Source organism: Quercus robur, chromosome 7 (genome assembly GCF_932294415.1).
Source record: "Quercus robur chromosome 7, dhQueRobu3.1, whole genome shotgun sequence".
Taxonomy (NCBI): Eukaryota; Viridiplantae; Streptophyta; class Magnoliopsida; order Fagales; family Fagaceae; genus Quercus; species Quercus robur.
In genome coordinates this window covers 35,935,339-35,947,458 of record NC_065540.1, presented here as the reverse complement: position 1 = coordinate 35,947,458, position 12,120 = coordinate 35,935,339, and the positions used below count along the sequence as shown (strand labels likewise).

The window sequence follows — 12,120 nt, the reverse complement described above, 5'->3', positions numbered from 1 at the left end:
TTTCTGGGCTATCCTTATGGGGTTAAAGGCTTCAAGGTGCTTAATCTTGCCACCAAGAGGATTTTTGTCTCTAGGGATGTCCTATTTCATGATACTGTCTTTCCATTCATTTCTTCCACATATTCCTCTTCCCCTCATTCCACAATTACCTTACCTCATCTTTTTCCTTCCCCAGATCCTTACCTTGACCCCTTACCTTTTGTTGCCACTCCCATTGTTGATTCCCATACCACATTCACTCCTGTTACAGATTCTACATCTGTTTTGACCCCTCCTACTTCATCCATTCCAGATATTACATCTACCCATTCCCTTGATTCTAATCTTCCTCCTTCTGCAGACTCCATACCTGATCCCATTTCCACTTCCATTCCTCCTTCCATACCTACTTCCCTTCCTGCTTCTATTCCTGCATCTATTCCTGATTCCATTACAGCATCTGTACCTGATTCCATTCCTGCTTCTGTACCTGATTCCATTCCTGCTTCTGTACCTGATTCCATTCCTGCTTCCATTCCTTCTTTAAGGAAGTCTACAAGAATCAGTAAAGCTCCTGCTTATTTGCAAAATTATAAATGCAGTAATGTTGTTCATGATCAGTTTGCTCACTCCAATTCACTCATCAAGTCTGGTTCCAGGTCCTCTATGTCAGGTTCCAAGTATCCTCTCTCTGATTATCTTGATTCTTCTGGTCTTTCCCCTTCTTATGCCCATTTTTGTTCCCTAATCACTGCTATTTCTGAGCCTAAGTCCTATTCTGAGGCTATCAAGGACCCTAAGTGGCAGATTGCTATGGCTGATGAGATTGCAGCCTTGGAATCTAACCAGACTTGGTCTCTTACTTCCCTTCTTTCTCACAAGAAGGCCATTGGGTGCAAATGGGTTTATAGAATCAAATATAAGGCTGATGGATCAGTAGAAAGATACAAGGCCAGACTTGTGGCAAAAGGATTCACTCAATAGGAGGGTTTGGACTTCACAGATACTTTCTCTCCTGTGGCTAAGATGACTTCAGTGAAGACTGTTCTTGCCATTGCTGCTGTGAAGGGCTGGCACCTTGTTCAACTTGATGTGAACAATGCTTTCCTTCATGGTGATCTCCATGAGGAAGTTTATATGCATTTGCCTCCGGGTTTTCACAGCAAGGGGGAGCATTTGGTATGCAAACTGAATAAGTCATTGTATGGTCTTAAGCAGGCTTCAAGACAATGGTATTCTAAGTTCTCATCTACCATTTTGAAGTGTGGTTTCAAACAATCTAAGTCAGATTACTCCTTATTCACCAAGAAATTCAATCAGTCTTTTATAGCTCTCTTGGTGTATGTTGATGACATCCTCATTGCCAGCAATGATACTCATGCTGTTGAAGAACTTAAAGTGTTTTTGGATCAAGAATTCAAGTTAAAAGACCTTGGCAACTTGAAATTTTTCCTTGGACTTGAGGTGGCTAGATCAGACCAAGGTATTTCTTTATGCCAAAGGAAATACAGCTTAGAGATACTTAAAGATGCTGGGATGACAGGTTGCAAACCAAGTAAGGTTCCTATGGAACAAAATTTGAAGTTAAGCAAGTTTTGTGGAGAATTACTACCTGATCCTAGTGTTTACAGGAGGCTAGTAGGAAGATTGCTGTATCTCACCATAACTAGACCAGACATTGCTTACTCAGTCCAAAAATTGAGTCAATTCATGTCCAAGCCACGCAAACCTCATCTTGATGCAGCTTATAAGGTGCTGCAATATCTTAAGGGAACTCCTGGTCAGGGCATTCTTTTCTCTTCCAAGTCTGATTTGCATCTAAAGGCATACACAGATGCAGATTGGGCTTTTTGCATTGACACTAGAAGATCTACTACCGGATTTTGCATCTTCTTAGGTGATTCACTCATTTCATGGAAGACCAAGAAGCAATCCATTGTCTCTAGATCCTCTGCTGAGGCAGAATATAGGGCCATGGCTATTACTACATGTGAAATAACTTGGCTTCTAGCCTTGTTAAAGGACTTAGAGGTTTTACATCCCAAACCTGCTATGCTTTTCTGTGACAATCAAGCAGCCATTTACATAGGTGAAAATCCTGTGTTTCATGAAAGAACCAAGCACATAGAAATAGATTGCCACTTGGTCAGGGACAAAGTTGAAGATAAGGTCATTCGGTTGTTCTTTACTCCTACTCATTCCCAGTTAGCTGATCTTCTCACAAAGGCTCTTAGTGGTCAACAATTGCAAGCATTACTATCCAAGATGTGTATTGTGAATATCCACAATCCCAATTCTCATCTTGAGGGGGAGTATCAAGATTGCAGCTCACATCAGAAAGACAGAAAAGAGATAAAGCAGAAGAAGAAAGCAACGAAGAAGAAATAAGTTTAAGCAACGAAGAAGAAATAAGTTTTCTGTTTTCTGTATAAACGACATTAGTGTAGTGATGATGTTGTAGTTTTGTATTTCCTGTATATAAAACTACCTGTAGCTTTCATTGTATTTAAGTTGGAGGAAGCTCACACGTGGAATAACAGACTCCTACACGTGCAGTAACAGATTTGTTGGTTGTAACAGATTTGGGATATTTCTCCAGGTCTCTGTTTTAGTATTTAGGCGCAGAGCTTGTACAGATTCATTATTCAATTGAAATCATTATTTTCATTCTCTCTCTCTCTCGCATATTATCTTCTCCTTCATAGTTTCTGTATTTTCTTATAAACTTTTATAAGTTTTACAGTTTTACTCACTTTTACTATTAGCTTCCCTTTTTAATATGTATTTTCTAATGTTCTACTTTTCAGTCCCTTCCAAAAGAACTCATCACTCAGTGCAAATGTTTATTTATTTATTAAGTACTCCATCAAGACTCAAAACTTACTTTCTCTCTCCTCTCTCCTGTGTGTGTTTGTTTAAAAAAAAAAAAAAAAACCCTTACTTTCTCACTCCTCTTTCATCCAATGACCTAACTCATTGAAAATATTTCTAATTCTCTTAACAGGATCAAGGAAAAAAAATTCTGCAAGCTTAAATAATTTGATATATATTATCACAACACCCTCTAACAAATGTGCCAGAATTTTGTTTGTCTTTTAAAAAATAAAAATATTCTACAATGCTATAATATCCTTTCTAAGGCTTTTTGAAAATAAACCAAATAGTTGAAAATAAAAGCAAAGGCAAAAGGAAGATGCAGGTATGGAGCTAAAATTCTTAACTTGGGGGCTAACCTCTAGGACCAAAATAAAATTATATAAAATTCAAATCACACGCGTGTACACACACATACACACAAGGTCGTATATAATTGTGTGTTTACTATTCACCTAAAAATTTGAGCAAATTTTTCATATTTGGTAAGAGATAACTAAACTAAAATTATTGAGAATTTCTTAGCCTAATTTCTTCTTTTTAATTTCTATAATTTCATATGTTTTATTTAGATACTATCTTTCATATTAAATTGTATAAGTTTTTTTTTTTTTTTTGACAGAAAAGGTAGATAAATTGTATAAGTTTTTATTACATATATATATATATATATATATATCTACAAATTTTATATAAAAAATTGAATTTAAATAAAGTATTTTTATGTTATTTGTAATATATTTTTAACTTATTATGAGATAATTTTTGCTATGCTTAAAATTTTGGAGTTTAATTTTTAAAAAAAAAAATTATTTATTTACCCCTCACAATTCTACAAACTTGTAGAATATACTAAAGGATTAACACACTCTAAAAATTATATATATAAAAAATCAATTTTCTTTTCAACTGATATCTTATGTGACTTTGCACTCTTTTCTCTCCCATAAATCAATTAAATACTATAAAAGTAAGAAACATAACAAGAAATTGAAGAAAATAAAAATTTAAGTACTCAAGAAAATTATAAAAACTAAACATATTAAAAACATAATTCAAAAAGACAAAAAACAGAACTCTTTAGAAAATATTTATTTATCATACAAAATAAGTTTTTTATTATGGATTTAACAATAAATTTTATTTACCCGCATGCCTTAAATGGAATTATATTATAATCACTTAATAATTTTCATGTATTATTTTCACAAAAATAAGAAATGTGAGTGGGAGATTTATTAAACATCTTTTGTAATCTTGTTATTTTTAATTATATTAAAACACTTCAAAATTTTCATACATTATTTTTTTTTTAAATAATGAATTTGATTAGAGCTTTATATATATATATATATATATTCTATTTGTTTCTTGTTAGGGGGGGAGGGGGGGGCATGGCTCTTGTTGGCCCTAATGTAACTCAGTCCTTGAAAGGGTGTTGAATGTTGTGGATTTTGATTTGTGTGGGAAAGGGTTGGTTTGATTTGGTTTTGATTTGGGTTCTCTTGGTTTAGTTGTAAAAATAGATAAAAGAGAGAGCTCTTTGGATGATGCATGAATTTAGAATAGAAAAATTATTGTATTCCCATATTTTGGTTGAAGTGTAGAGTTGTTGCAGGTGAATGGATTTCCAACTGCTTTTATGTTTTTTTTTTTTTTTTTGGGGGAGAAAACTACTTTTATGTTTGTCTTCTAACACTATCTACAAAATCTGTTACATATAATAATGTCTCACTATTGTATAGTTTTTAAGACACTTATTCCTCTAACTAGGTTGGGCCTTTTTTGATGACAATCAATTTAGGAAAAGGTATTTAGTATTTTGAAAAAAAATTTAGAAACTTCCGGAGTACGGAAAAATTGTGCTCATTACTCTCACATTCATGATGAACCCCAACATAAATTTAATGGATGAACTACACCATAAATGTAAGATGAGAGAACACAATTCTCTACGGTTAGGAAATATCTAAAAATTAATCAATATTTAGACTATATCTAAGCCTTTGGGATTTTGAACCTTGGGTGCTTTTTTATTTATTTATTTTTTCTTTTAAACTTTCCTTTGTTATTTTTTAGCAAGACTTATTGTATATTGTTGGAGCAATTTTTTTATTTTTTTATTTTTTTGTAAGATTTGTTGTGTATTCTTTAATGCAAATAGATTTGATTTATGAACATTACATAGAGAGATAAGGTATAGTTTTTGTAAGATTCTTCAAGCAACTTTCACAAATACCATTTTTAGATCTTTATTTTTCTAATTTTTTTTTGTCATAAATGTTTTTAATGCTGAATAAAAGACAACCCTTTGTAAAAATTTAGGCCCAGCCCATGGTCATTCCTACTTGAGTTTTCTTCCCCAAAACTAGGGATGGCAAAATGTACCCGACCCGCGAGTACCTGGCCCGACCCATTGCCATTCCTTCCCAAAACTCATTCTGTGTTGTTTGTTTGGGTCGGTCATCAAGCTTCAAACATGGCTTCTAAGCTCATCAGGCATAGCCATCTCCGAGCCCTAAGCTCCTCCATCTCCATCAACAACCACATCCAGATCGAGCTTCCCTCAAATTCAGCTATAGGCTCATTTCCAATGCCTCTTCTTGTTTCTCTACTGGAGGATTCCAAGGAGCTTCCTCTTTGAAAGACCTCGAGCTCGCTAAATTCACCTCCATTGTCGAAACCTACTCAGCCTTTTCATTTCCTCATTTTTTTTTTAGTCCTCTATTTGGTTGGTGAGGGAAAAAAAAGAGGGAAAATGAAAGAAATTACAACTTGAAAATTAAATTAACTTGTTTTTTGAATCGGTGGGACTCTGAAAGGCCATTTAAGCCATTGCATGCGATAAATCCTACAAGACTTGCTTTCATTCAAACCCGACCCATTGCCATTCCTACCCAAAACTCATCCCTAGTTGTTTGTTTTGGTCGGTCATCAAGCTTCAAACATGGCTTCTAAGCTCGTCAGGCATAGCCATCTCCAAGCCCTAAGCTCCTCCATCTCCATAAACAACCACATTCGCTCTCCTCACTTCTCTAACCCTAACCCTAACCGAGCTCCCCTCAGCTATAGGCTCTTCTCCAATGCTTCTTCTTCTTCCTCTACTAGAGGATTCCAACGAGCTTCCTCTTTGAAAGACCTAGAGCTGGCTAAATACTCCATTGCCAAAACCTGATCAAACTTTTTATTTCCTCATTTTTTTTTCCATCCTCTATTTGGTTGGTGAAGGAAAAAAAAAAGGGAAAATGAAAGAAATTACAAATTGAAATTTTAAATTAACTTGTGTTGAGAATAGGTGGGATTTTGAAGGGCCATTTAAGCCATTGCATGTGATGAATCTTACAAGACTTGCTTTCATTCGAACCCAACCCGTTGCCATTCCTACCCAAAACTCATTCCTTGTTGTTTGTTTTGGTTGGTCATTAAGCTTCAAACATGGCTTCTAAGCTCGTCAGGCATAGCCATCTCCGAGCCCTAAGCTCCTCCATCTCCATCAACAACCACATTCGCTCTCCTCACTTCTCTAACCTAAACTGAGCTTCCCTCAGCTTCAGCTATAGGCTCATCTCCAATGCCTCTTCTTCTTTCTCTACTAGAGGATTCCAACGAGCTTCCTCTTTGAAAGACCTCGAGCTTGCTAAATTCGCCTCCATTGCCGAAACCTGGTCAGCCTTTTCATTTCCTCATTTTTTTTTTAGTCCTCTATTTGGTTGGTGAGGCAAAAAAAAAAAAAAATGAAAGAAATTACAACTTGAAAATTAAATTAACTTGTTTTTTGAATCGGTGGGACTCTGAAAGGCCATTTAAGCCATTGCATGCGATGAATCCTACAAGACTTGCTTTCATTCAAACCCGACCCGTTGTCATTCCTACCCAAAACTCATCCCTTGTTGTTTGTTTTGGTCGGTCATCAAGCTTCAAACATGGCTTCTAAGCTCGTTAGGCATAGCCATCTCCAAATCCTAAGCTCCTCCATCTCCATCAACAACCACATTCGCTCCCCTCACTTCTCCAACCCTAACCGAGCTCCCCTTAGCTTCAGCTATAGGCTCTTCTCCAATGCCTCTTCTTCTTCCTCTACTAGAGGATTCCAACGAGCTTCCTCTTTGAAAGACCTAGAGCTCGCTAAATTCGCCTCCATTGCCGAAACCTGGTCAGACTTTTTATTTCCTCTTTTTTTTTTCATCCTCTATTTGGTTGGTGAGGGAAAACAAAGGGAAAATGAAAGTGTAAGGTTGAATTTATTCAACCATCTTGTTGGCTTTATTCCGTGCCAAATTTGCTTGTATTTCAGCAATTAGTAACCCTGTATTTAAGTGAGTTTGTTGTAAGGGTAGTGAGTGAGATAAAGTGTTGAATGCTCAAGAGTGTGCAAGAAAACAGAGTCTCGCGGTTGGATCTCGCGGGTGACTCGTGGCTACAAGCCGCCAGAAGCAACACACGTGCCAAGCATGCCAGAAGTTGAAGAGTCATGCTAGCTGGAGCACTACAGGACAAAATAGGACAACTGGCCATTCTGTTATCTCGTGGCTGGATCTCGCAACTCAGTCAAGTCGCGAGGCCAAGTCGCGAGCCAGACCTGTTTTGAAAAACCTGACGTTTCACATTCCTTTCTCACCCTAGTATAAATACCCCTTATACCCACCACAGAAAGAGAGTTTTTAGAGAGAATTTTAAGAGAAAAACCCTAGAGTAAAACAAGATTGATTCATCAACAATCTTTACATAAGAAACTCTTCAAATTCCTCAACTCTCTTCCTCTCCATTGTTAAATCCTTGAGAGACATTTTACCAAAACCTTTTCTCACCATATCCATTACTGTGAGAGGGCTGTTTGGTGTTCTGGGAAGTAGTTAGGAAGGAACCAATTTACATTGGTTGATGCTATGGTCAAGTAGCGGAATCTGGGAAGCTAGAAAAGAAATAGGTTCGGCGCAACCTCGTTGGAGCAAGAAGCTTGGAGGGCTTAGGTACACTGGGTAGATTAGGCTTGGAGTGTCTATTGTTGTTCATGTATCTCAACTACATTTTCTAGTGGATTGTTTACCGCTTGGAGGGCAGTGGAGAGGTTTTACGCCGAGGGCTTCGGTTTCCTCTTCGATAACACATCGTGTGTTGTTCTTGTGTTTGCATCTCTCTTCCCTTTATCTTTGCCTTTTATTTTCTACTGTGAATGTGATTTTAATTGGCATAGATTGTTTACCAATTCTGTATTACGTTTTTGTTCATGTTCCACACATTAATTGTTTGATATAAAGCTTGAATTGGTAATTTGTAAATTGGGGGTCTAAACGTTCAATGGTGTTTTTATACTATTTGAACTTTCAGAATGAAATTATAACTTGAAATTTTAAATTAACTTGTGTTAAGAATAGGTGGGATTTTGAAGGGCCATTTAAGCCATTGCATGTGATGAATCTTACAAGACTTGCTTTCATTCGAACCTGATCCGTTGCCATTCCTACCCAAAACTCATTCCTTGTTGTTTATTTTTGTCGATCATCAAGCTTCAAACATGGCTTCTAAGCTCGTCAGGCATAGCCATCTCCAAGCCTTAAGCCCCTCCATCTCCATCAACAGCCACAGTCGCTCTTCTCACTTCTCTAACCCTAACCCTAACCGAGCTCCCCTCAGTTATAGGCTTTTCTCCAATGCCTCTTCTTCTTCCTCTATTAGAGGATTCCAACGAACTTCCTCTTTGAAAGACTTAGAGCTCGCTAAATTCGCCTCCATTGCCGAAACCTGGTCAGCCTTTTTACTTCCTTATTTTTTTTTTAATCCTTTATTTGGTTGGTGAGGGAAAAAAAAGTGAAAATGAAAGAAATTACAATTTTAAAATTTAAATTAACTTCTGTTATGAATAGGTGGGATTCTGAAGGGCCATTTAAACGATTGCATGTAATGAATCCTACAAGACTTGCTTTCATTAATTCGAACTCGACCCGTCGCAATTCCTACCCAAAACTCATTCCGTGTTGTTTGTTTTGGTCGGTCATCAAGTTTGAAACATGGTTTCTAAGCTCGTCAGGCATAGCCATCTCCGAGCCCTAAGCTCCTCCATCTCCATCAACAACCACATTCGCTCTCCACACTTCTCTAACCCTAACCGAGCTTCCCTCAGCTTCAGCTATAGGCTATTCTCCAATGCCTCTTCTTTTTCCTCTACTGGAGGATTCCAACAAGCTTCCTCTTTGAAAAACCTCGAGCTCGCTATATTCGCCTCCATTGCCGGGACCTGGTCAGCCTTTTTATTTCCTCATTTTTTTTTCATCCTCTATTTGGTTGGTGAGGGAAAAAAAAAAGGGAAATGTAAGAAATTAAAACCTTGAAATTTAAATTAACTTGTGTTTTGAATAGTTGGGATTCTGAAAGGCCATTTAAGCCATTGCATGCGATGAATCCTACAAGACTTGCTTTCATTTGAACCCAACCCAGTGCAATTCCTACCCAAAACTCATTCCATGTTGTTTGTTTTGGTCGGTCATCAAGCTTCAAACGTGGCTTCTAAGCTCGCTGGGCATAGCCATCTCCGAGCCCTAAGCTCCTCCATCTCCATCAACAACCACATTCGCTCTCCTCACTTCTCTATCCTTAACCCTAACCGAGCTTCCCTCAGCTATAGGCTTTTCTACAATGCCTCTTCTTCTTCCTCTACTAGAGGATTCCAACGAGCTTCCTCTTTGAAAGGCCTCGAGCTCGCTAAATTCGCCTCCATTGTCGAAACCTAGTCAGCCCTTTTATTTCCTCAAAATTTTTTTTTTAAATCCTCTATTTGGTTGGTGAGGGAAAAAAAGGGAAAATGAAAGAAATTACAACTTGAAATTTTAAATTAACTTGTTTTATGAGTAGGTGGGATTCTGAAAGGCCATTTAAGCCATTGCATGTGATGAATCCTACAAAACTTCATCACCTAATATATTGAAATTGGGAAAAAAAATGCATTTGGTGATGAAATATTCCATCACTGAAAATAAGGTTTAGTGACGAAAATATTAGGTGACGAAAAACTTTCGTCACCTATCATTTTTATATTGGTGACAAAACATTTTCGTCACCAATACATTCTGTGACGAAGCTTAGGTGACAAATGCTGTTTCGTCACCATTTCTTCACCATATGTATTTAGTGACGAAATAATGACATATTGTGACAAAATGTTTTGTCACTCTAGTCCACTTTTGTTGTAGTACGTGCTTTGTTTGCTGGCATGGCGTGTCTGCTAGAGCCTAAGTTCGTGGTAAGGACAGACAATGTGGCCAATACCTTCTTTAACACACAAAAGAAGCTGTCACCCAAGTAGGCGAGGTGGCAGGAGTTGCTACAAGAGCATGATTTTGTGTGGGAGCACATACCAGGCAAGCATAATGAAGTAGCAGATGCACTTAGCCAAAAACAAGTGCAAGAGTATGTGGCTGCCTTGACTAGAGTTGAGTCAGATTTTGTGGACAAGATGAAGGAAAGTGCTAAGTTGATGCTACCTATTAGAAGCTGGTGCAGGATGTGACTGCAGGCCTTGGGAGGCATTATTAGCTTGAGGATGGATTGCTATATGCCAAGGGTGGCAAGTTGTTTGTTCCAAATGGGAAGATCCGTAGAGACTTACTGAAGGAAACTCATGATCCACAATGAGCAGGACATCTGGGTAAGGATAGAATGTATGCATTACTGTCCCATTCTTACTATTGGCCTAGAATGGAATTGGATATTGAGTTGTATGTGAAGACTTGTCTAGTTTGCCAACAAGACAATGGCTTAACTCAAAAGGAAGCAGGTTTGCTGCAGCCTCTTCCTATACCAGAAAGTCCATGGGTTTCGATTTCAATGGATTTTATTACTGGTTTGCCAAAAGTTAAGGGGATGGGTTCATTTTTCGTGGTGGTTGATCGATTCTCAAAGTATGTTGTTTTTATGGCTGCACCGAGTACATGTATAGCAGAGGTAGATGTTGATTTGTTCTACAAAAATGTGGTGAAATACTTTGGGTTACTTGAAGATATTGTAAGCGATTGAGACTCTCGATTTACTAGTTGATTTTGGATTGTTCTGTTTGGTTTAATGGGTTCAGAGTTGAAGTTTTCGACTACTAATCACCCAGAAACAGATGGGCAAACAGAAAGAATCAATGTTGTGTTGGAGGACTATTTGAGGCATTATGTGACTGCCAACCAGAAGAATTGGCTAGACTTGTTAGATTCTGCAAAATTTTCCTACAATCTGCATAAGTCTTCATCGACTGGAATGAGTCCATTTGAGTTGGCTATGGGGTAGCAGCCTCTCACACCTCATGAGATTGCCAAGCAGCATTCAGGGGGCACGTGTCCTGCAGCGTATAGATTTTCCATCAAGAAGCAAAAACTGATGCAGGAGGCACAAGATAGCTTGTTGAAAGCGCAAAGGAGAATGAAGAAGTATGCTGATAAAGGGAGGAGGCCTTTTGAGTCCCAAGTTGGGGATAAGGTGCTCTTGAAGCTGACTCCACAGATTTAGAGAAAGTTCAGAAATGAGGCAATTCACAAAGGTTTAATTCCTAAATATAATGGTTCATTTGAGGTTGTAAAGAGAGTTGGTGTTATGGCTTACAAGTTGAAGCTGCCAAAAAGATTGCAAATTCACCCAACAATTCATATGAGCTTCTTAAAGCCTTATCATGGGGATGCAGAAGATCCTACAAGGAATGAGGCAAGGTGTGCTTCACCTACTGTCATGGTTCAGTTTGATTGAGAAGTGGATAGAATTCTCGATAAGAAGGTGACAGGTTATCGAAAGGGAGGAAATATGATAACTTACTACTTGGTGAAGTGGAAAGGGGCGGCTGAATCAGAAGCAAGTTGGGAGAAGGCATCTACATTGTGGCAGTTTGAGAAAGAGGTGAAGGCATTTGAGAATATTCTATCGACGAGGACGTCGGCTTCTTCTGGTGGGGGTGGTTTGTTAGGAGCTTTACGAGTTGCTGATGATGGCATGAGGAATTGGAGTGCTTGGACAGCATCAAGCTAGTCACTTGGCTCAATGTTTTCTCAAGACACCAATGGCTCCTCATGCTTATCTAGTGAAGCTCCTAACTGCTCTTTGAGGGGGACAAGCCCGGTCTCCTTGCTGGATTCAAAATGATGAGCATGATGAGGGACAGCATGTGGAGGCATCTTGCTCCACATGATGCCCCGAGGCTATGGCAGAGGAGGGCCAAGGTGGGCAAAGACGAATTTTGATGTTGGGTAGCAGCAGGTGGTGCTGACCCTGTGAGATGGTGCATGGCATTGGTGGCTT

The 12,120-nt window shown here is 38.2% G+C and overlaps 1 protein-coding gene across 1 annotated transcript; it reads left to right on the top strand.

Moving 5' to 3' along the window:
• The first annotated feature begins 10,545 nt into the window (after window positions 1-10,545).
• On the top strand, window positions 10,546-11,850 carry LOC126691306 (uncharacterized). Its single transcript, XM_050386359.1, has 4 exons — window positions 10,546-10,851; window positions 11,125-11,310; window positions 11,413-11,537; window positions 11,586-11,850. Exons 1-4 carry the CDS (start codon window positions 10,546-10,548, stop codon window positions 11,848-11,850), a joined length of 882 nt encoding a protein of 293 aa, XP_050242316.1.
• Window positions 11,851-12,120: the final 270 nt, after the last annotated feature.

Excerpts from the sequence above, each read along its gene's own strand:
- LOC126691306 (XM_050386359.1), top strand. The coding sequence starts at position 10,546 with ATGGAATTGGATATTGAGTTGTATGTGAAGACTTGTCTAGTTTGCCAA. Across the intron at positions 10,852-11,124 it reads TTGGGTTACTTGAAGATATT|CCTCTCACACCTCATGAGAT; the intron begins GTAAGCGATTGA and ends ATGGGGTAGCAG. Across the intron at positions 11,311-11,412 it reads AGTCCCAAGTTGGGGATAAG|AGAGTTGGTGTTATGGCTTA; the intron begins GTGCTCTTGAAG and ends GAGGTTGTAAAG.